The following is a 25,178-nucleotide window of genomic DNA, read 5'->3' on the forward strand; positions in this document are numbered from 1 at the left end:
AACCCTGTGGCTCAGCGAAACCTTCTGGCCCAGGTTATAATTGACAGTGAATCATAATATAGATTAGGAATCAATCCTTGCGAAGAGAAAATAGATCATTGTGCTTTAGATGAGCATAATGAAGAAGCGTTCCTGAAGTTAAGTTAGTGGCTTTCCATCATCCATGCCAGATGGCCAAAACACACCATTTCAATACTGTCCCAAAAATATATTTCAAAACACTTATTGCATGGCTATACACACCAGCTTACTCAGTCACCACACTCAAACCAAGGCCATATAAGGGTAGTAGTATAGCAGGCGTCACACTTGTTTTTTTGCAACCATGAACGAACGAAGAGAGGCGCTGTAGGTTAGGTTCGGTTTGGTAAGGTTTGGTGAGAAAGCATCTCTGGGTATAGCGCATCTCCTTGGTTGCAAAAAGAAGTGTGACGCCTGCTTTATGACTACCCATATAAGTAGACTCAAACACAGTCTACTGATACAAACGTCACTGGTCTCAAGTCTGCGCTCAATGCACCAGATGTACACTACTCACAATACGTCAGGACTCAACGTCAGCCACCAATTTTCTACATCAAAATTCACATCAGGTTAAGGTCGCGCCATGTTCAGACATGGAGCTTCTCCACTCCAGATGTAAAAAACGCAGCAAAAGTGGTGTAGGCAGAAATTTTTGTTTTGGGGGATAATACCTTATGGCCTGGGAACACTTTGATGTCAAGTTTATCTTTATATAATCGTAATATCCTCCGGCAAGAGGTCAAAGAAAACAGGCCTACACCCAGTTCCGGGAGACCCGTAAAACAACTGAGACCAGCAATGGCTGATGTCCGTGAAGTTAGCGTCAGCAACAGCAACGAATACAGCGTCGGATTCAGAATCGCTTCAAAAAGTGCCAGCAGGTCAATTGGGGGACGGGGAACACGAATATGACATTTATTTTGCCCTAGCTCCCTTCCTTCATCCCTTAATCGTCCCTTAAAGGACGGGGCGCGTCAAAAGTGCCCCAAGGCTTCGTCTGATCGCCAAAATAATGGTCGCAATCGATTCCTCGGGTCAATATCTAACCTCAGTCGAAGGTTCCAGACCTGTGGCTCCTATCCCTCATCCCTTAATCGTCCCTTAAAGGACGGGGCGCGTCAAAACTGCCCCAAGGCTTCGTCTGATCGCCAAAATAATGGTCGCAATCGATTCCTCGGGTCAATATCTAACCTCAGTCGAAGGTTCCAGACCTGTGGCTCCTATCCCTCATCCCTTAATCGTCCCTTAAAGGACGGGGCGCGTCAAAAGTGCCCCAAGGCTTCGTCTGATCGCCAAAATAATGGTCGCAATCGATTGCTCGGGTCAATATCTAACCTCAGTCGAAGGTTCCAGACCTGTGGCTCCTATCCCTCATCCCTTAATCGTCCCTTAAAGGACGGGGCGCGTCAAAAGTGCCCCAAGGCTTCGTCTAATCGCCAAAATAATGGTCGCAATCGATTCCTCGGGTCAATATCTAACCTCAGTCGAAGGTTCCAGACCTATGGCTCCTATCCCTCATCCCTTAATCGTCCCTTAAATGACGGGGCGCGTCAAAAGTGCCCCAAGGCTTCGTCTGATCGCCAAAATAAGGGTCGCAATCGATTCCTCGGGTCAATATCTAACCTCAGTCGAAGGTTCCAGACCTGTGGCTCCTATCCCTCATCCCTTAATCGTCCCTTAAAGGACGGGGCGCGTCAAAAGTGCCCCAAGGCTTCGTCTGATCGCCAAAATAATGGTCGCAATCGATTCCTCGGGTCAATATCTAACCTCAGTCGAAGGTTCCAGACCTGTGGCTCCTATCCCTCATCCCTTAATCGTCCCTTAAAGGACGGGGCGCGTCAAAAGTGCCCCAAGGCTTCGTCTGATCGCCAAAATAATGGTCGCAATCGATTCCTCGGGTCAATATCTAACCTCAGTCGAAGGTTCCAGACCTGTGGCTCCTATCCCTCATCCCTTAATCGTCCCTTAAAGGACGGGGCGCGTCAAAAGTGCCCCAAGGCTTCGTCTGATCGCCAAAATAATGGTCGCAATCGATTCCTCGGGTCAATATCTAACCTCAGTCGAAGGTTCCAGACCTGTGGCTCCTATCCCTCATCCCTTAATCATCCCTTAATCGGATGAGGGATAGGAGCCACAGGTCTGGAACCTTCGACTGAGGTTAGATATTGACCCGAGGAATCGATTGCGACCCTTATTTTGGCGATCAGACGAAGCCTTGGGGCACTTTTGACGCGCCCCGTCCTTTAAGGGACGATTAAGGGATGAGGGATAGGAGCCACAGGTCCGGAACCTTCGACTGAGGTTAGATATTGACCCGAGGAATCGATTGCGACCATTATTTTGGCGATCAGACGAAGCCTTGGGGCACTTTTGACGCGCCCCGTCCTTTAAGGGACGATTAAGGGATGAGGGATAGGAGCCACAGGTCTGGAACCTTCGACTGAGGTTAGATATTGACCCGAGGAATCGATTGCGACCATTATTTCGGCGATCAGACGAAGCCTTGGGGCACTTTTGACGCGCCCCGTCCTTTAAGGGACGATTAAGGGATGAGGGATAGGAGCCACAGGTCTGGAACCTTCGACTGAGGTTAGATATTGACCCGAGGAATCGATTGCGACCATTATTTTGGCGATCAGACGAAGCCTTGGTGCACTTTTGACGCGCCCCGTCCTTTAAGGGACGATTAAGGGATGAGGGATAGGAGCCACAGGTCTGGAACCTTCGACTGAGGTTAGATATTGACCCGAGGAATCGATTGCGACCATTATTTTGGCGATCAGACGAAGCCTTGGGGCACTTTTGACGCGCCCCGTCCTTTAAGGGACGATTAAGGGATGAGGGATAGGAGCCACAGGTCTGGAACCTTCGACTGAGGTTAGATATTGACCCGAGGAATCGATTGCGACCATTATTTTGGCGATCAGACGAAGCCTTGGGGCACTTTTGACGCGCCCCGTCCTTTAAGGGACGATTAAGGGATGAGGGATAGGAGCCACAGGTCTGGAACCTTCGACTGAGGTTAGATATTGACCCGAGGAATCGATTGCGACCATTATTTTGGCGATCAGACGAAGCCTTGGGGCACTTTTGACGCGCCCCGTCCTTTAAGGGACGATTAAGGGATGAGGGATAGGAGCCACAGGTCTGGAACCTTCGACTGAGGTTAGATATTGACCCGAGGAATCGATTGCGACCATTATTTTGGCGATCAGACGAAGCCTTGGGGCACTTTTGACGCGCCCCGTCCTTTAAGGGACGATTAAGGGATGAGGGATAGGAGCCACAGGTCTGGAACCTTCGACTGAGGTTAGATATTGACCCGAGGAATCGATTGCGACCCTTATTTTGGCGATCAGACGAAGCCTTGGGGCACTTTTGACGCGCCCCGTCCTTTAAGGGACGATTAAGGGATGAGGGATAGGAGCCACAGGTCTGGAACCTTCGACTGAGGTTAGATATTGACCCGAGGAATCGATTGCGACCATTATTTTGGCGATCAGACGAAGCCTTGGGGCACTTTTGACGCGCCCCGTCCTTTAAGGGACGATTAAGGGATGAGGGATAGGAGCCACAGGTCTGGAACCTTCGACTGAGGTTAGATATTGACCCGAGGAATCGATTGCGACCATTATTTTGGCGATCAGACGAAGCCTTGGGGCACTTTTGACGCGCCCCGTCCTTTAAGGGACGATTAAGGGATGAGGGATAGGAGCCACAGGTCTGGAACCTTCGACTGAGGTTAGATATTGACCCGAGGAATCGATTGCGACCATTATTTTGGCGATCAGACGAAGCCTTGGGGCACTTTTGACGCGCCCCGTCCTTTAAGGGACGATTAAGGGATGAGGGATAGGAGCCACAGGTCTGGAACCTTCGATTGAGGTTAGATATTGACCCGAGGAATCGATTGCGACCATTATTTTGGCGATCAGACGAAGCCTTGGGGCAGTTTTGACGCGCCCCGTCCTTTAAGGGACGATTAAGGGATGAGGGATAGGAGCCACAGGTCTGGAACCTTCGACTGAGGTTAGATATTGACCCGAGGAATCGATTGCGACCCTTATTTTGGCGATCAGACGAAGCCTTGGGGCACTTTTGACGCGCCCCGTCCTTTAAGGGACGATTAAGGGATGAGGGATAGGAGCCACAGGTCTGGAACCTTCGACTGAGGTTAGATATTGACCCGAGGAATCGATTGCGACCATTATTTTGGCGATCAGACGAAGCCTTGGTGCACTTTTGACGCGCCCCGTCCTTTAAGGGACGATTAAGGGATGAGGGATAGGAGCCACAGGTCTGGAACCTTCGACTGAGGTTAGATATTGACCCGAGGAATCGATTGCGACCATTATTTTGGCGATCAGACGAAGCCTTGGGGCACTTTTGACGCGCCCCGTCCTTTAAGGGACGATTAAGGGATGAGGGATAGGAGCCACAGGTCTGGAACCTTCGACTGAGGTTAGATATTGACCCGAGGAATCGATTGCGACCATTATTTTGGCGATCAGACGAAGCCTTGGGGCACTTTTGACGCGCCCCGTCCTTTAAGGGATGATTAAGGGATGAGGGATAGGAGCCACAGGTCTGGAACCTTCGACTGAGGTTAGATATTGACCCGAGGAATCGATTGCGACCATTATTTTGGCGATCAGACGAAGCCTTGGGGCACTTTTGACGCGCCCCGTCCTTTAAGGGACGATTAAGGGATGAGGGATAGGAGCCACAGGTCTGGAACCTTCGACTGAGGTTAGATATTGACCCGAGGAATCGATTGCGACCATTATTTTGGCGATCAGACGAAGCCTTGGGGCACTTTTGACGCGCCCCGTCCTTTAAGGGACGATTAAGGGATGAAGGAAGGGAGCTAGGGCAAAATAAATGTCATATTCGTGTTCCCCGTCCCCCAATTGACCTGCTGACACTTTTTGAAGCGATTCTGAATCCGACGCTGTATTCGTTGCTGTTGCTGACGCTAACTTCACGGACATCAATGGCTGGCATTTTCCATCATTGTCGGCTGATCTTGTAACAAGCGTATCTATTGCATGTGCTATTTGACAGCCACCCTAGTTGACTATACAGGACGGTAAAAAGAAAAAAGCGCAATCATGTTTGCCTTATTTTATACGCTAATTAACAATGTTCGGGTAATTCTGGGACACCCTGTATATATGGCCTTGATCGGTTCTAATGGGCCCCGCTGGCTTATGAGCGTCAGGTGCCGAGTTCTGATGGCCAATGCCAGCTTCTGGACCCACGTTGACCTCTGGTAGCCCACACTAGTCTTTTCTGTCCCCAGAGACAGACCACCAAGCTGAACTCACGATCACCCAGAAAGGGAGCCTGCTTCATTACGATTAGGAGCTTCTCTTGCCGCACACCGGTGACCGTTCAGCTAGAAGTTCGACGTCGCGTAGTGAGGCCGACGATGGGTAGAAGCAATAGATTGACGCCCCGAGGACAGAAACAACAGGAGAATACGTGAAAGATAATATGCGGGACACGGAGTTAGGTCGCCTGAAAACCCGAAATGTAACGTATTGCTGAGCAGTGAGCCAAGAAAAAAAAAAACAATGCCATCAGGTAAACAAGATACCTAAAAACGTGAAAACAGTGAGAGGTACTAATCGGGTATATCAATATGCTCACATTGCATCCATGTTTCGTTTACGCATTTGTTTTTATGCGCATCGACGCCTTGGAGTAAAAATTCGTTTGCCTTTTCGCTTATGCCGCCCCCCCCCCAGAAGTGACATTTTTACCCTGACTGGGAGGGGGGGCAGGTCGGTGACTGCGGGGGTTTGCCCCCCCCCACCCCCAGTTAACATGTTAGACGAGGCCCTGCTACGATGTAGGGGTTGACGGTAGGTAGCCGTACCAAGGTCAAACCAATTAAGGTATTGACATGAATAGAATCAGTCTCTATTAATTTATGTTTAAATCAAAGCGTCAACGTGTAGTCATCATCATTGCCTCAATGCTTTAATGTATCACCGACCGACCGATCTCCCTGATGCCATTTTCCCCTCCAAAATTGAGTCCATACTGGCGGTTCGAGTTAAGCTGGAAAGTAGAGACTTCTCTTAGATCATAATAATAATGTAAGAATAACCAGTAACCTCATAATATAAATCAGAAATAGGAGCCAAAAAGTTATATCTAAAGTTATCGAATATTTCGCTCCTGAAGCTTCGTCAGCGATAATTACAGAAAAACATATGAGCTTTTTAAGAAGCTTCTCTTAGATCCCTAGATCTTCTGGTGAACCAGTCTTCATAAAAAAACTAGTTTTGGGGTACCTCGTGCAACTTTAGTTAGCACCTGGGCACCTATAACCCCACAATACCGTGGCCCTGGCCTTTTGAACAGGAACCAAGAGGGGCGAAAAGGAGGCACTGTCTTTCGCGCTTATGAGACCGTTTTGGGATTAAGGCGAGTGTTTCATCTCGATCATGAATTAGTCCACATGACCTTACTGGTGTCCTCAGCGCTCCGTTTTTTGAGCCTCAAGCATAAAGTAGGTAAGTCATAAGCATGTATTCCGTTTTTTATATCATATGTATTCCGTTTTTTTCGAAAAGTCAAAAAGTTTTTGAAAAAGATAAAAATACAAATTTTGAATTTAAATATAAACATTTTTCAAAATTTTCAAAATTTTGAAAATTCGAGATGGCAGTTTGATAGCGCAGTCCATTCGGAGTCCTCTCATGCAAAGAAATTGGATCTAGCTCAAAAACTGAGCTCTTGGGACCGATTCCCGTGGTTCAATGTTTTGCGTCGAAATCGGCTGAACATGACGTCACTCTGACGTCATTTCCGGCCGACCTATGATGGATACGAAGTTCAAATTTTGACACAAGATGTCAAATTGATGCAGCCGAAGGTACTGAAAGTGTGGCGGCGATACATCAAGCGGTTTAGAAGTTATTGCAGTAGAAAAACGGCAGGGGGCTATGAATATTGAATAGCCCCCCCCCCCACCCCAGTGGGGCGCGGGTTAATTTGCGAGTTACGCTGAACGTGTTGTAAAACAAGAGTACGCCTAAAAGTAAAATTTAGGTGAGAACGATCTTATGGGACACCCTGTACATGCCAACTTTCAGCGCAATCGGCCCGATATTGCAATTGTTACAAAACTGACACCTCTTCGTTTTGCAAGTAGCACGTGCATAAGGGGTCACCCACATTCATCAGGAATAATCCAATACTTGATAGAAGGAATGAAGCTTCTTTACTAATTACCGCATGTAAATCGGTCAAGTGGTTGCTGAGATATAAGCCTCGCAAAAGCGTGACCACCGATCTTTCCAAGTTTAAAAATCAAGCGTTGGCATCGTGAGAAGCGTTAGGGTGGCCGCTTTGCCCCACTCTCCCCTACAACAAATTTTTTAAACGTCGAGCCGATAGGCCAGACGTTTAAAAGATTTTTCTACCTACGAGCGGTTTAATAATTTTATCCCGTGCCGCCGACATATTTCATGCAATGTCTACTAGACGTTTAACAGTTTGTTAATCGTCACAGTAGACGTTTAACAACTGTTACACGTCTAGAGCCTGTTAAACAAATCATTTACTCAACATCTGATAATTTTCTCTCTTAGCACGTGAAGCAATTGAAAATACTGACTAAGACGCGGGATAAATGACAGATATAAGATATACCGCTACAAACAAGCATTGTAAAATTCACAAAACGCACCGGCATGGTTTCTAATAAGGCTGAAACAGACTCTTTCCGCAGTCAGGAAATCGCATGCGAGAGCCTATTCAAATTGATTAAATCACGCTCGCATCAATCGTACGCACCTCCCGCATGCGTTTGATGCGGGAAGGATTGTAATGTATTTGAATAGGCTCTCGCATGCGATTTCCTGACTGCGGAAAATCTGTTTCAGCCTTGACCATTTTATTTGCTTGCCACAATCCAGAAATGGCTATATTGTGATGCATTGTTGCTGATTGGGGTAAATAGATGACGAAGACATTGAAAACAGTATTTTTTTTGCAATGGGTGAATTTATTGAGCTAGGTAGCTTTGCTTGCAAATGCTGAAGTATTGTTTTTTTTAACGGTTCTCCATCCAATCATATACTCCCAAAGCACCTTACTGACGTTAATACGTTTCTGCTTACCTAAATAATAGAGTACCGCCGAAACTGGAATATTAAATGCATTATCTATACAAACGGAACTCATACTCATAACCAGGTGACAACCAAAGTTGGGACGTTTTACCATACCTGTAATTTCACGATCACGAATATCGTGTTAGTTTTGATCAGAGATGATGTCTTTAAGCATTTAGACCAGGGCCTCGTTTCATAAAAAGAATTACTTACGGCGTTCCGTCAATTATGCCAGATTTGGCGTATTTGATGCCAATTCGGTTTCATAAAGCCGGAGACCGGAGTAATTCACGCCATCGAAATTACGGAGCTTCATTTACGGCATATGCTCGATTCCGGACCAATTGATGCCATTTGGGTTTCATAAAACGACGTAATTAACGCCAAATATTTTATCAAGTTCTTGATATCAGTGGTGTAAACTACGCACAAAAATGTTGCGTGAATTTGAATTAAAGGTAGTGTGCCAGCTTTCCTGGACCGTATGGAGTTAATGGCCCAGATAAGGAGAACCGGATTTTTAGAACTTATCCATACCTTCAAAACTCATGGAAACGTCTTAAATTCTTCAAATTTTGAGTACCCCAGTGCGAAATTCGCCCCGACGGGTTGGCGGTCGTACCCCAACCACATTTCACACCACTATGAACAATAAATGCACACACTGAAATCGCTATTACCGATATGCTCATCCAATCAAGTTTCGACAAACCCGTTCATCATCAGCTCCTGCGGTTTCGAACACGCCTGTTAGGTGGTGCGGTAGACCGCGCCCAAAGCCAGGGCCCCGGTAACGTGAGGTAGCCGAGTCAGGGCAGCGTGCGCTGACCCAAGCCGGAGCCGCGCGTCCTCCCGGTGTCATGTGATAGCCCGGGGCTGCCCGCGGGGATGCGGTAGACCGCGCCCAAAGCTGCGGCCCCGGCTTGGGTCAGCGCACGCTGCCCCGACTCGGCTACCTCACGTTACCGGGGCCCTGGCTTTGGGCGCGGCTTCTGCTCATACTTTGTGGTGCGGTGGTGGTGCGTCGGGCTGCGCGCTCTGACTTCGGCCAAGAAAAATGCATCAGCTGATCATTGTCATTTCTGCCACTTGCGTGTGGTGAAATGGGGTCATAACTAATGAGACGGCTTTTTCATATCAATTATTTTACATAAAATCATATTTCAAACCATAAATAATGTTCGACAGCCAAATAAAAGAAACAATACCAATACAGGCTTACAGTTTAAGGCTCGACATTGTCACATATTTATAGTCACCGTGGACATTGTGTTGTCTACGATTAGACAGCTGATAACTCATTCCCGTACGTCGTATGGTCGTAACACTATAATGACCTTTGCTTATTGTCACATGTGCGCCGCATTCGCGATTGTTGCCGACGCCTGTTTGCAGGTGAGCCCACTACAGTTGTTATACATATCTAAAAACCGATAAACTTTTAGGCGAAAAAGGCACTATTCCAGGCCCATTTTTGATTTTTTTTGCGATATTAGGTAAAAACAGAAGCTTCTTATCCTAGGAAAAATAAAATGGGAAATCTTTCAAAGGTGGCACACTACCTTTAATGTGAAGATTCGAAGCTAATTTTTAATATATTTTATAATGTTGAGCCCGATGAGGAAGAAAGAACAGCCAAAATGAGAAAAAGAAACTGCAACTCTTCTGTACCAGTCGCTTTTTGTGGCAACTATCGGAACTTTGTTTATTCGCCGCGCCGCGCCACTTTCGTAGTAAGGCACTTCTGCTTTGCAGGCTTTCTGCTGTTTTCAATATATTGATTTAAAGGGACCATCCCACCTTAACATTAGTTTTGAGTTGAGATAGCCAAGTTTGCGGCCAGGCTCAGAAACCACCATTTATCCTGGTCGCAACCCCCGCAGCTTTATGGTGTTCAAGAAATTTCTTCCCTTTACTTGCAGGGTGGGACCAGCTTAGTCCCTATCTCTTAACCATTAGCGGTTTGTTGATGACGTCAGCAGTCATTTCAACGCCCGCCATTCCTTGAACCCGAGTTTTGCTGACCTTGAGCTCCCTTTTTTATCAACGTGAAATCCGTCGTCGGCGCTGAGAAAGCCTATTGCTTTTCATTTTAATTTGAATATTAGAAGATACCCACCACTGGAACTTGGACTGATATTATACCAAGGCCGAAGATGATCAAGCTGCCTGCTATATCTGGAGCTTGGTGTTCAACTTCAACATGGAATGAAAAACAAAATATCAAAGCAAACTGGATATGGTACTGCAAGTTTAAGTCCAAAGAAATTTGAAGAGCTGACAATTGACATTAATTCTTTTCCCGCAAGGTTTCCATAGGAGATCACACCATGAAGAAATATTTTTGATGTTAACGGTTGAAAGGGGATTGATCTTCCAGTTTTGACGAAAGACGCTGCTGACTGTCTTTGGAAAAGGATGTCGGCATGAGGTGCAATTGTGCTTGTGAAGTGGTTATAACTGGTCTTTTCACAGTGTTAAATTAAATGTGCCATTGCAGCCAAGTGTGTTATCATGTAAGGTAAAATCAAAACTACAATGTTGGTTTTACGAGCATTGAGAAGGCTGGTAGGTAACACCTGCCTGTGCTCGTAAATCATGCTGCCAAAGTCTTCTAAATTAATTTTATCATGCACTTTTGTTGTCCAGAATGGTTGCACTATTGTTTGGTATCATATTATTCCATGTACATATGGAAGTGTTAAGTCCGACCAACATGTTACCAGATTTGAAGCTGTTACGTTACCTAAGTACCTACCTGTTTTTTTACTGGCGTGGTGAATGTCACCTGGATTTTGTTTTGAGGTGCAGACCTAGTAACTCTGACTACATGGGTTTGAAGCTATTATCTATTCTGTTTTTACTGGCCTGGTGAATGGCGACTGATGTTGTCCGTGGATGGCACTGAAACAAATTTTGAGTGTCAACTGCCATGTACAGTGTTTTAATACAATGCTGAGGGCTGAAAGTTGTCTTGTTTAGAGTGGTGAAAGTTCAGGATATGCCAGCCACCATGGTGGGTCAGAGTTAATGTGTTGCAGTCAGTTCGGCTTCGGCAAGCACACGGATGGGCATACGCATCTGATCAAGACCTGCTCTGCCATACTTTCAGCCAATTTTACCTAGGCAAGTCTTTTCTTTTTTTCTGCCAAAAGCTATGACATTGTGAATTTCAGTGCTGTGGCCTGTGTGTAGCTTTTAGGAAAGCAATTCTAAATAAAGCTCTGATAAAGTGCATGAAATCAGCAATGCAGCCCTCTATTACATTTTCTACAACATCTTACTTGTTCCTTGCATGGAGAGAAAAATGCAATGTTATGAATTCGTTTATTCACATAATTTGACAAGCATGCAGTTACCTGCTACTATCACTGCACAAAACAGAGCAGAAAACATCAGTTGATCAAACACAAGACACAACAGAAGTTAACAACATAGGCCTGCCGAACCTGCTTCCTCCCACCACAGTTGATGCCATTTCCTAGCCTGGCTTGATGTGAGCACTGAATAGCTGCTTTGTCTAATTACAGCTCACTACCATTCAACTTAAACTACTCTCTTTAAAGTAAGAGTGAGAGCGTTCAGTGTTCATAGCAGCTCGACAGAGGACAGACAACAAACATCTTGACAAACCAACCAGTATTTGATTTGGCTAATGATTTATGTGCCTGTTGTATCATGGCCAAACTACTTTAACAGCAATAATCCCTGTTTCATCTTGATCTTGCTTTTAATTCCATTTGAACTCAGATCTTGAAACAATCATCTGAAGTGATATCAGATACTGGCTTCTGTTTCTCTTGAAAGCAATTAGCAAGTTAAAACAACAATGATAAACTAAGGCAGGAGATGTGAGTTGTGGCAGTAGATTTTTGATTCAACATATGTCAACCTTATATTGCTTGAGACCTCTGTGAAAGACAAACAAATATTTATAGTTTTTTGATAGTTTGGATTCTTGGCTTGATTTAGCAGATCAGCTGTGAACCTTGACTTTGAAATCACATAAATGTCATGGTACCCGAACGAATCCTCGCATGACATTTCTTCGTCCGCATTTCTTCGTCTACAAATCTTCGTCGGTGCATTTATTTGTCCATCAATGCTTACTCTTGCATATATTTGCGTTAAAGAAGAAATGCGAGCCGATTTTCATATACCCTGATGCGAGACAAAGTAATGCGATACGAATAAATGCCCTGACGAAGATTTGCAGACGAAGAATTGCGATACGAAAAAATGCCATAAGAAGAATTGTCCTGGAATCCTTTGTTGGCCATCATATATTGACCTTGATAAGATAAACGCATCATTCGCGCAATATTTGTCGCACTTTGATACCAAATTATTGCTTCCAAATGCCGACGTAAAGAAAACCTTTATGTGACGTCATAGAAACAGCGGAATTCCCAAAAAGTAAACAAAAATAAAAGTCTTATATCTCGAAAACGGTTGAATATTTTCCGGTAAAATTTGGTAGATGTTCATTTTCGCTCTTTGTGATTCACGCTACATCACTTTTATGCCAATTCATTAACTTTTTTGAAGGTGGGAGGGTCCCTTTAATAAAGGATGGTCATCAATATCAATTTTGTTTTTTCATCAATTATTTTTAAGATTAAAATTCAACATAATTGTTTTATAATTTCTCGTAAAAAAATAAGTGTTGACACGAAATTGTAATTTGTAGGACGCTTGATAAATTACGGCAACTACGCAAATGTGCTTAGTTACGGAGGTGTAAACAATGTCAGTTGTGGCTTTGTGAAACCGCTTTATTTGCGCTCCGTAGTTTGAAAGGGTGTGAATTACGGAAAGGTGTAAGTTACGGCAGAGTTTTATGAAACGAGGCCCAGGTCGGGTCAGGTCAGGTCAGGTCAACCGGTAGGGGTTGTGACGGGTATTCGTAATACGTGTCAACCGCCTCTGACAGCTTCGTAACATATTACGAAGGCACCAAAACTACTTCGTAAATGTTAAAATGATTGCTAAATTCGAATTCAGCTCCAAAAACTAGGCTAGAAACATGTAAAACTCGAAAAGGTGAACCGAGGTTACCCGAGGTCACCAAAGGTCAATGACCTGACCTGACCTTCAGGTGACCTTGACACCCACCCTAATGTATGGGAGCAACATCAAATCACATGTTTGAACGTTTGAAACCACGAAAAGCTTGCAAACGCGCGGCTAATGCGAGCCGACATACGCCGAATCGCGATTCCGGCCAAACATGGTCTCGGAAAAGAGGTCACAGGTCAAAGGTCATTTGGGTCAGGGTCATGAAATTTTCAGGGTAGGTGTAAAATTGATCAATGCGAGGGTACTGAAAGTTTCGTCGCGATCGGCCGCTTTTTACGCGAGTTATTCGCGAAAAACCTCATCAACCCCCCCCCCCTGTGCCGGCGAAAGATCCGCAATCATAAAATATGGCTCACAGCAGGGCTGAAGCATAAAATACGCAAGCATGACCGGTTATTCAGGCTTGCTCAGCGCCACGACTCAGAAAGACATTCAGTTCAGTTCGCCGCCGATGATGACAGCATGGTCAGGTGGTTCGTTCCGCGACAGGGTCCGGCTGCTTTGTGCGGCTCGGCGGGGCGGGAGGGGGGAGGCAGGCGACGCGTCTGACAGGCGACACTTGAGCGTCCCGGGAATCAGCTGTCACCGTGCGGCGCGGCGGGCCGTCCCTCCGACCCTTCCCATTGTTACCTGACTGGGCGCCGGCCGCCGGTCCTCCGGAAGGGTCACTTTGGTATGCGAACTCTTCACCACACTTGCCCACTGTCAGAGAGTGTACTGAGGTACAGTAGTTTCTAACAGCTCGTTCGATTGGTCTGCCTGCTCAGCCAATCATATTCTGGCAACCTTGGACCTTGGGACCCAACGTCGCTATGGTACTTCCGTATAGCCTGAGGCACCTGGGTACTTATGAATCTTGGGTCCCGTTGGATTCTGGGTCCGATTGTACTTGGGTACATTTGATACACACCCTCGAGCATCAGGGGTGACGTCACTCAGGATCTGTCTCTGATTGGTCGGCGGGAGAGTGACTGTGCCTTCTATAAATGGCCTTGGCAACGCCGGCTCATTTCGGAAGGCCAGTAACTAAGGGCATCTTCCTTCTTCAAGTCAGGGCTGTTCAATAATCCACTATTCCGCTGCTGCATTAATGTCTGACGTCTGTGGGTTAGCTGAAAGATCAACCCGCTCGGACAACGAAAAGTAACGGAGGAACGAAGGAACGGACCAAACTGTAAAGTGTCATAGGCGTAGGAACAGGGGGGGCCAGGTGGGCAAGTGCCCACCCACTTTTCGAGGTGGGGGGGCCAACCATGTGTTTTGGCCCACCCACTTTTTACTCGAGGCCCCTCGTCTCGATTTGAGAGGACGTCGTCACCTTCCAGTATAAACAAACTCCGTAAAAATAAGTTCCACGAATCCCCACGCACGGACTCCAAGGGGCCGTGATAGATCCAAGGAGGCCCTCTGTTCATACTTGTCAGTCGAAGCCCCTGAGACTGATGGCCTGAGAGGCCCTAGTGGATCTGAGGAGGCCCCAATATCCACACTGGTCTGGGGAGGCCCCTGACACTGGCAGTCTGGGAGGCCCCTCTATCCACACTAGTCAGGTGTCTGAGACTGGTGGTCTGGGAGGCCCCTCCATCCACACTAGTCAGAATAGGCCCCTGACACTGGCGGTCTAGCCGAGGCCCCCTACCCTCACTAGTCAGAGGAGGCCCCTCTATCCGCAATAGTCAGATGAGGCCCCTGAGACTGATGGTCTGGGAGGCCTATCCATCTACACTGTAGTCAGAGGAGGCCCCTGAGACTGATGACCTGAGAGGCCCTTATAATCACACCAGGCAGAAGAGGCCCATGAGACTGATGGACTGAGAGGCCCTTCTAGTCATACTGGCCAGAGGAGACCCCCAAAACTTTCGGTCTAGGAGGTCCCTCAATCCGGCACCAGCCAGAAGAGTCCCCTGAGACTGATGGCCTGGGAAGCCCTTATATTCACACTAGGCAGAGGAGGCCCCTGAGACTGATGGTATGAGAGGCCCTCATATTCACACCAGTCAGAAGAGGCCCCTGAGGCTGATGGCTGTGAGGCCCTTCTGTTCATATAACTGGCCACTGGAGGCCCCTGAAAGCGGTGGTCTGGGAGGGCCCTCTATCCACACTAGTCAGAAGAGGCCCCTGAGACCGATGGTCTGAGAGGCTCTTATATTCATACTGGCCACAAGAGGCCCCTGAGACTGATAGTCAGAGAGGTCCACTCCTAATGAATCTGAGGGGGCCCTCTATCCACATTTACACTTTTCTAGGGAGGCCCCCGAGACTGATGGTCTGAGAGGCCCTTTTATTTATACTGTCCACAGGAGCCCCCTGAGATTAATGGTCTGAGAGGCTCTTCTATTTATACTAACCAGAGGAGGCCCCTAGGATTGATGGTCTAACAGGCCCTTCTATTTATACTAGCCAGAGGAGGCCCATGAGACTGATGGTCTGAGAGGCCCTTCTATTCAAACTAGGCAGATGAGGCCCCTGAGAATGATAGTCCGAAGAGCCATGCGGCGGCAACTGGCCGTGGCCATATTACGGCTCGGTAGGGCCCCACAGAGCTCATGAGAGCACCTCAAGGGCTCCTAAGTAGACACACTTATTCCCATAAGGATGCCACGCCGGCTTCTGAAGGTTCCTTGTAGGCATCTACCCGCGCCCTGGTGGGGTCTGTTTATAACGCGACCTGGTGGGGGGGGGGGCTATTTTTTGCCCCCCCCCTCGTATCTCCGAAACTACTGGACGGATCCGCAAAATTCAAACGGCGTTCGAAAGGCCTGTCAAATTTGTCGAGGAAAACCAAATTTCATTGACCTCGGGGTCACTGATGACGTCACAGGTCAGGTCAAAGATGAAATGTTTCACCGTTCACGGGTCTTCTAGGGAATGCGCTATAACACCGAGGAAAACGCATTTTGTCGAGAATCAGCGATAGGGCGTCAGTTGCCTAGTAGATATATTACTATTAGAGGTCACTGACAATACCAGGTCAGGTCACAGGTCAGGTCACCAAGGGTCACAGGTCAGGTCACATGAGCCCAACTTTACTAAGGTTGCATGTTTTAAGATGCATGTTTTATGGCCAATTTTTCATTTCCAACTCAATGGTATTGGTTATAAGACTATCAGGTACGGCTTAGGTCACTTTCTGTTGAAGTTCAGGTCAAGGTCAGGTCAAGGTCAGGCCAAAAAAGGTCAAATTTTAAAGTTGATAGTTTTGCATAAAATGGGTATTGATTCGATGCAGCTCGTCACGGGGAGTCTAATGGTGGTCTTTGTTTTGCGCTACGGGGTCTAGAATTGCTAAAAATTGAGTTTAAAAATTTGACGTCATCAATTTTGAACAGTTTTTTCGCTATAACTTCGCCAAAAAAAGAGGTATCGATCTAAAATTTGGTATGTGGATGGAAGGCGGTAAGGACTATCACATATGTTCCGGTTTTTGCGAAATAAAAAAAACTTTTTGGATTTTTCGATTATTATATGAAAAAAAATTATTTTTTGATTTTTGGGGGTCAAAATCCAAAAATTTCAAAAATCCGAGATGGCAGTTTTGTAGCCCTGCTGATTCTACAGCTTTTATGTCTTTATCATTTTTCTGTATTTGCAAAGCTATAGGCCTGACAGCTCTTCCCGCGAAACCCTTTTTTGGGTCGAAAACGGCAGAACATGACGTCACTCTGACGTCATTTCCGGCCAACCTATCATAGCCTTTGGAAAAATTTTTGGTCACAATGTGTAAAATTGATGTCCGGGAGGGTGCTGAAAGTTTGGTGACGATCGGCGCAGCGGTTCTGGAGATATATCAAAAAGTCTGGAGGGGGGCAAAAAATAGCCCCCCCCCCACCAGGGCGCGGGCTAAGGGCCCTTTCCGGCCTCTAACGGCTCCACCCGCCTGTGGTGGCTCCACGCCAGTGTTTATGAGCGCCACACAGCGGCGCCTTTGAGGGTCATACTAGTGTCTCTTAGGGCCCTATATCGGTGGCTCTGGGGGCCCCACACCGGCGCCTCTGTGGGCCACCACACCTGTGCATCTCAAGGCTCTATAGGTACATTTGAAGGACCCACACCGACACCTCTGAGGGCCCCACACCAGTATCTCGGAGCTCTGAAGGCCCCCAGTGACTCCGAGGACTCACCGGCTCCTGAGAGCACCATGTTGATGTCTAACGGCTCCACAAGGCCACTGAAGGCACCACACAAGCTCTCACTGAGCTCTAAATAATGTCCATGTACCGGCCTCTGAGCGATTTAAGCCAGCGCATTCATAGCTCCACACCAGCAATTGTAAGAGCTTCACACTGAAGTATCTGAGGGTTCCACACCGGTGTCTCTAAGGGCCACATACCGGCATCTCTGAGGGCCCCATACCGGCGTCTCCGAGGGTCCACATCTGGTGGGCACCCATCAGCGACTGAAGGTCCCACACTGTCGACTCCGAGAGCCCCATCTGCGTCTGGGAGCACCTCTAAGTCTAATCTCTAAGAACCACAGCGGCTCCTCCGTACGAAAGATGGGCGTCTGCATGCCAAAGGGGAGCGGTTCTGAGACAGTAGGGCACCTACGTGCAATAGAGGGGCGCCTATGAAGCCCATAGGGGCGCCTCAATGCGAAAGAGGGGCGCCTCTGAAGCCTACATATATGGGCGTCCACATGCAAAAGAGATCTGCAGACTGCAATTGATCAATGCCATGGGGCCTGGGGGTGCATTCATAAGAAACAGGAGCGCCGGCATGGCAAAGAGAGGCGCCTTTAAGTGTCCATAAAAGAGAGACGTCTATGATAAGCGCACATTGTATGCGACAACGGGGCGACTGTGGGACATATAGGGATGTCTCTGATGACTATACATAGGGCGCTTATATGCCAAAGAGGGCGCCTATGAAGCTAATGGGGGCACCTGGGAAACGAGGAAGACATTTGTGTAAGGGTTTTCAGGGGTCATGCGCCGTTTGCGGCAAATAGATTCTAAAAAAATCGGAGGGGAATAAGTTTTAAAAATGGTGCGCGGACTTTCCGCACTGTTCGCTTAAGCGGTTACGCCCCTGGGTACATCTGCCCGAGCGAGCTCAGAAGCTAGATTTGGAGGTCATACTTGAAAGCAGCCAGCAGGACGAGGCAAAAGTTGGAGGCCCCTGAAAATAGGAGGCCCCCTGGAAAAGGAGGCCCCTTGACAGGGTGGCCCACCCACTTTTCATGACGTTCCTACGCCCGTGTAAAGTGTAACGGAGGAACGAACAACCAATGTAACGGAAGTTACTTGGTCCGTTACCCTTTTTAATATGTAACGAGTCCGTTCCTCCGTTCCTAAAAATTGTAACGGCGTTCCGGAACGGAGGAACGGAGGAACGGATCGTCGAAGAAAGGAAAAGATCCAGCAGACCCGAACTCGTACCGGCCCATCTCGCTGCTCAGCTGCACCAGCAAGCTCTTCGAGAGAATGGTCCAGAACAGGCTGCAGTACTGGCTCGAGGACCGACAACTGATAAACACCAACCAAGCGGGATTCCGGCGCCTCCACTCGACCATGGACCAGATCATCAGAGTCACTCAGTCCGTCTTCGACGCCTTCGAGAAGCCGAAGCCGGAGCGTGCGGTCCTTGCCCTGCTAGACTTCCAGAAGGCTTACGATAGGGTGTGGAGAGACGCCCTTCTCGCCAAGCTGGGCCGCCTGGGAGTGCCTGCACACGCGGTCAAGTGGCTCCGCAACTTCTTGAGCGATCGGAGAGCCAGGGTCAGGTGGGGCAACAGCACATCAGACTGGAGGGTCTTTCCAGAGGGCCTACCGCAAGGCTCGGTGCTCGCGCCCATACTATGGCTGGTGTATATCAACGATGTCGACAAGAACGCCCCAAACGACTCTACCTGGTCTCTGTTCGCCGATGACGTCGCCATCCTGGCCACGGGACCGTCTCTGGAGTCATGTGCGGCGAAGATGCAACCAGCGCTGGACACAGTCGCGTCGTGGGCCCGGGACTGGAAGGTGCAGGCGAGCGCATCCAAGTGCTGCTTCACCACCTTCACCCTCGACCCAAAGGAGTGCGGAGGCAAGGTGGTACCGACGTTGAAGTTCTCAGGAGAACCTCTGAGGTACGACCCGAACCCGACCTTCCTGGGCATCACCTTCGACGACCAGCTAACCTTCAGCAGCCACATCTCCTCCCTCAAGGACAGGATGGCGAAGCGCAGACAGTGCCTGCAAGCACTCGCGGGGAAGACCTACGGAGCGCACCGCAGGACTCTCCGAACGGCCTACATCACCTACATCAGATCGGTCTTCGAGTACGGTGCGGCGGTGTACTTCACTCACGCCTCCCCCGCCCTGCGCGTCAAGATCGAAACTGAGCAGAACAGGTGTGCCCGCATAATCACCGGATGCATCCTCCCGACTAACAGAGCGGCTCTGCTGGCGGAGGCGGACCTCCCCGCCCTGACAGTACGGGCCAAGGAACTGGCAGCTACCGAAGCCAGCCGCATCGTCCGCCTGCCAGCGGAAGACCGAGCCAAGCAGCTGCTGGAACGAGACCCCCGACCTCGCCTCAAGTACCGCGCGCACGAGGCCTGGAAACGGGCCTGCGTTCAAGCTGCCGAGGAGGGACGACCGGAGCCAGCCCCGCCGGATGAAGACGCCCTGCTGCCCCACAAGCCATGCATACGCAGAGTGGGCCAGTGGACTCTGAAGGAGGCGGGAGTGTCGGGCTGCCCAGCGGAGCCGTTCCTGAGGGTGTCACCGGAGCCGCCGTGGTCGGCCCATCAGGGGTCAGTGACCTTCATCGTGGACCTACCAACCACCACGCGGCGGACAGACCCACCTGACAAGAGGAGAGAGGCGGCAGAGCGCGCCCTGGCCGCCCTGCCCGCGCCAGACTGCTCCATATGGAGTGACGGCTCGGCGGCCGGAGGCACGTCCAACGGAGGAGGAGGAGCGGCCATTATCCTACACCGGGAGAACGACCGCAGGATCGAGTGCCTGGCAGCTGCAGGCACCCACTGCAGCAGCACCAGGGCGGAGCTGGTGGCAGTCCGGGAGGCACTGAAGTCCCTGGCGAGCCTGCCGGCCGACTCCCTAGACGCCATCAAGGAGATCCGCCTTTGCACCGACTCCAGGGCGTGTCTACAGACGCTCCAGCGCGGGCAGGCAGCCCAACTGGAGGAGCTACCGGCGAGCATCTGGGCCTCTCTCCACGACCTCACGTGCTCCGGGAAGCACGTCACCCTCCAGTGGGTACCGGGGCATGCTGGCATCCCTGGTAATGAGGACGCCGACAGGCTAGCCAACCGAGCCGCGGCAGAGCTAAGCCAGGCAGCGGTCCCGCTGGACATGGCCGGCGCCCGAGCGGCGATACGCCACAGATCCGCCGAGTGGACCGCAGCCCGAGCCAAAGCTCATCCTCACCTACCACCCACGCCCGGACACGAGGACTTGACCAGGTGGGAGCAGGTGACACTGTCTCAACTGAGAGTGGGAAGATCAGTGCTCACAAGGAAGACTCTCCACGAGATCGGTCTTGCGACAAACCCCGACTGCCTGAACTGCGAGGAGGAAGACTCGGTAGCACACTTGCTGACCGAATGCCCAGCGTACGCCCACATGAGGTCCCGCCTGTGGGGCGGACCTCTGCCGAGCCTGGGGCATGTGCTGGGCGGATCAGCGACTCTCATCTTCGAGTACCTGCGGCGGGTGGGCCGTGTCGACCCCCCGGTCGACGCTGCCACGGCCGTGGCCGCCCCGGCGGCCACGGCGTGACGTGTAGAAGAAGAAGAAGGAACGGATCGTGCCCACCTATGGCCTTCTACATGCTAAACGTCACGTGTGAATTTCATGAACCTTGATCAAATCGCCCCAGGCGCCCTGTTTTCACCGTCGTCCCCTATGACTGATGACATGTATTTAAATGTCCGCCTGCTCTTCCGCTTCTTTTTCTGCTGTTGGAAGACTGCACTCAAACATTGGTTGACCTTACAGTCATTCATTGTGATTTATAGAATAGTCTAATGTCTCATGGTTGTACAGTAGTAGATAGTCAATGGCAATGTAGCTTACGTAATAACAGATATTGGTAAATTCTGTAAAAAGGGGCCAGTGTCCTTGGCAGTTGGCACTGTAACTAATTGAAGTCTTAAGCATGTAAGCATTAAATTTAATAGATATGTTTTTGATATTCTCGCTATTAATTTAACTGAATTCATTTATTAAATTACACTGGACAACTTATTGTCACTGGGGACCAAATCAAAACAGCAGTTAATACCTATAAAATGTATAAATCTAAGCATGAAACTATATAAGTTACCACCTAAGATCATGAAGAGATACAAGTACCGATCTAGACACTAAATCACTAAATCAGTCCCACTGATGCAGCGGTATCATGGCGGTATGTGCTAACCATTGCCTTCAGTGGCTAGTTAGACTAGCTCTAAAGCCCAGTGTCTCTTCATTAGCTGATAGGGACTCATATGGTGTTGTCTGTGACCAATATCTGTCATAGATCAACACTGTAACTATTTGTAACAGTGCTATTTGTTTACAGCATAAATACATGCATACAAAGCAATCTAAAAATGCCAAAGAAGGACCCATGTAAGAAATATGCTTGTGAGATTCAAAAGTGTTTGAACAGTAAAAAGTTCCAAGAAGATAAGTGTCAGGAAGAAATAGACAGACTGAAAGAGTGCTGTCGAACATGGGGCAAAGAGTCTGTGTGCTGCTCCGGGTTCCCTGAGCTGTGGCCACAGCCTGAAGCCCAGCACAACCCCCAGGGGAAGACTGGTGGTTCCACTGCAGCAAACCAACCTGCTGCCAACCATCCTGCTTAGAACGGGAATAGTGCTAATGGAGAGGCACAGGGCTTTTGTATTTGGCTGACAAGGTACTGAAAGGCAATGGTGAGCACATCACATATTGCAGCAATGACTTGACAACATGGACTAATTAGTGGTATTAGTGAGTATCAGTAGTGACTGCTAGCTAACAGTTGAATTATGCAAGCTGTGTGGTGTAGAGCAATAGTGTGTTATTGCTTGCTAATGGAATATGTGCAAATTGAAAGTGATCTGTCATGATTTTGGGATTGTTGTGTTGCAGATGTTGAGCGCTTTGTTGTCATTGAAAATATACGCCTTTTCAATCTGTCTGTCATTCAAAATGAACTTGGAAGGGAAATGGGACTGAGGCTACCTACCTAGAGTAGTTAGGCCTCACTTGCATGGCTGGTTTTGACAAGTAGGTCTGGAACAAGTAGTTCAACTGCTGGACAAGTCTGGGAATTTGTGCACACATTTATTCATCCATTTCTACACATGCCCTGATTCCTGAAGGCTGGAACTGTATTGTCATGACTCATGAGTTGCCAGCATCATTTGATGAGTTCCTTAATCCCACTCACGAGTCATGGGACGATAACCAGTGTGTGCTAACCCTCTGTGTGCAGTGCGTCTGTCCCCAGGAGTGCGGCGCCATGCTGGCCGGCCGCCTTCTGCGCGTATGGCGACTGGCGGACACCGCGGCCACCGGCCTGCTGCGGGGCCTGCGGCCGAGCCCGGTCGGACGGCCCGCGCAGCCGCGCCTGGCGGCTCCGGCCGCGATCCGCCGCGCTAGTGAGTGCTGCCGGAGAGCGGGAGAGGTAGGGGGACTGGACTGTCCGGCTGTCCGCTCACCGGGCGCTGGCACTCGGTTGTACCGCCAGGGGACTTCTGAACGGTCCGGGGCAGGTGGAAAGGGAGCGGGCGGGTCTCAATGCGAGGGGGAGAGCAGGCTCGCTTGTGAATCTTACGACGATGATTCACTTCTGCTTTGACAACATTGTTTAAAAAATAACTTATGATCTTTTTACGAACCAAGCGCCACATTTCTTCGGCTGATCCCCGCTGCAGTGTTGACGTTGCGCCGCTGTGCGTTCGCAGGCAGTTTTCAGCACCGGACCCATACGTGCGGCCAGCTGCGTGCCAAGGACGCCGGCAGGAGCGTCAGCCTCTGCGGCTGGCTCCAGTTCAAACGGATGGGAAAGTTCATCACCCTGAGGGACGGCTACGGCGTCACCCAGCTGATCCTGCCGGACGAGGTGGGCGCTGGCGGCGGGGGGCGCTGACGGGGCAGGAAGGACTGAATTGGCTGCATACCACCCGTAATGTGTGTGCTGTTGGACACTCTGCCGCTGTTGTGTGTGCCTCAGGTCTGACTGTTGTCACTGTTCTGTGCTCTTTTGTCTGCGCTCTGCTGTCTGTGCCCCATGCCTGACCGTGGTCTGTGCTGTTTTCTGTGCTCTTTTGTCTGTGCTCTGCTGTCTGTGCCCCATGCCTGACCGTGGTCTGTGCTGTTTTCTGACCCAGGACCGTCGTCTGTCGGAGCTGGTCGACAGCCTGCCCCTGGAGTCGGTGCTTCAGGTGACTGGCGCCGTTCGTCTCCGTCCTGACGGCCAACAGAACCAGGTACGGTACTCGACCAGGGCAGGCCGGGCGGATGACTCAGCGATGAGCGATCAATTGTGATTCCGCTGTGCGCTACCCGCTGCTGTATGTACGGGAATACATGAGCACGCATTTCATCAATGGGGTGTCGAAAGAACATCGAGAGTAGGCACTCGTGATAAGCCTTACAATACCCTGATCTGGTTGTTCTGCAGGACATGAAGACGGGCGACATCGAGGTCGTGGCGCACGACATCACCGTGCTCAACAAGCCGGAGCGCGAGCTGCCCTTCAACGTCCGCTCGTTCAACAAGGCCAGTGCCCAGCGACCGCCCTGGCGCGGACAGAGGTGCTGAGCCGTAGACGTGATACCCTTCCACCCTGACGGAACATAATGGAGTTGTAGGCTTGCTGATTCTCAGCCGCCCTGATGCGAGCAAGGGTGCTGAGCCGTAGACGTGATACCCTACCATCCTGACGGATCAGAATGCAGTTGTAGGCCTACTAATTCTCAGCCGCCCTGACGCGAACAGGGGTGCTCAGTGCCCAGTCGCCCTGACTGTGCGACTTGGGCGAGTGTTCAGTTAATCTACGAGTCCGCTCGTAGCGTAGATCCTGTTAAGCACCTCATCTCAAATGTGTTATATTTTTTTCCGGAAGCTCATCTTCTCTTCACCGTTCATTAAGATCAACATTATGATGAATGTCCTCATTGGAACTGTTTTCGTGGAAAACGCGGTCACAGTTGATGCCTGTACCTGGCCTAGATCACTATGTATCGCTGACCCAGCGTAAGCCAGGTACCCTACCTGTGGTATCTCTCCCCGCCGCCCGGTACCGGTACCGGTGCCGACCGCAGGCCGTTGAGCCCTGGCGGACGACACCCTGACCCCACTGGTGTGCTGACCCCGCCATCTGCCCGCAGGCGAAGGAGGCGCTGCGCCTACAGTACCGGTACCTGGACCTGCGGCACACCGAGCTGCAGGAGAACCTGCGTCGGCGCTCCGAGGTCAGACGGGGCTCCGATCCCTCCCCCTCGGTCAGACGGAGCTCCGATCCCTCCCCTCGCTCAGACGGCGCCCCTAGTTGATACAGTGCGGTCGCCCGCCACACCAGAACCTTCGACCTAGTGTGCGGAGGAATGACCGAATCAATGAATGAAAGTCGCGCGGATAGGGTGGTGGGTGTTCATATTAAGCGTGTTAATGTAACTGTCAGTCCGACAGTCCGGCACGTGCCTAAGCTGGATAAGTACCAGTCCTAGCAGACTGGCAATATGTGAGGTCTCCGGGGCTGTCGGTACCTGACCCGACCGCCATCTGCCGCAGATGGTTGCCGAGATCCGCGAGTACCTGGTCAGAGACCACGACTTCGTGGACATCGAGACGCCGACGCTGTTTCGCAGGACACCCGGGGTAGGTACTGAGTCCCGGCTGCGGGTTCTCTTACACTGTCTGTCCCGTGCACTGGCTGTGCGACGTATAGGTACAGTCTGTTCCGTACTCTGTTGGCCCATTGGCTACTGCCAAGCCGCCACGATATGATACTTTCGGT

At 49.8% G+C, this 25,178-nt stretch overlaps 2 protein-coding genes across 2 annotated transcripts in view; both read left to right on the forward strand.

Annotated features, from left to right (window-relative positions):
• The window catches only part of LOC122379392 (aspartate--tRNA ligase, mitochondrial-like), a 60,548-nt gene that overhangs the window by 31,983 nt on the left and 3,387 nt on the right, over window positions 1–25,178 (forward strand). The window contains exons 2-7 of the mRNA XM_043361563.1: window positions 22,649–22,814; window positions 23,121–23,278; window positions 23,547–23,645; window positions 23,840–23,938; window positions 24,550–24,633; window positions 24,953–25,039. Of these exons, the coding sequence (XP_043217498.1) occupies window positions 22,676–22,814; window positions 23,121–23,278; window positions 23,547–23,645; window positions 23,840–23,938; window positions 24,550–24,633; window positions 24,953–25,039 (666 nt within the window). The 5' untranslated portion in view covers window positions 22,649–22,675. The remainder of the gene's footprint in view (window positions 1–22,648; window positions 22,815–23,120; window positions 23,279–23,546; window positions 23,646–23,839; window positions 23,939–24,549; window positions 24,634–24,952; window positions 25,040–25,178) is intronic.
• LOC122379349 lies at window positions 18,655–20,961 on the forward strand. The gene has a single exon (XM_043361484.1). It carries the CDS (start codon window positions 18,655–18,657, stop codon window positions 20,959–20,961), a length of 2,307 nt encoding a protein of 768 aa, XP_043217419.1.

Source organism: Amphibalanus amphitrite, unplaced genomic scaffold (genome assembly GCF_019059575.1).
Source record: "Amphibalanus amphitrite isolate SeventyFive unplaced genomic scaffold, NRLGWU_Aamphi_draft 000076F_arrow, whole genome shotgun sequence".
NCBI lineage: Eukaryota > Metazoa > Arthropoda > Thecostraca > Balanomorpha > Balanidae > Amphibalanus > Amphibalanus amphitrite.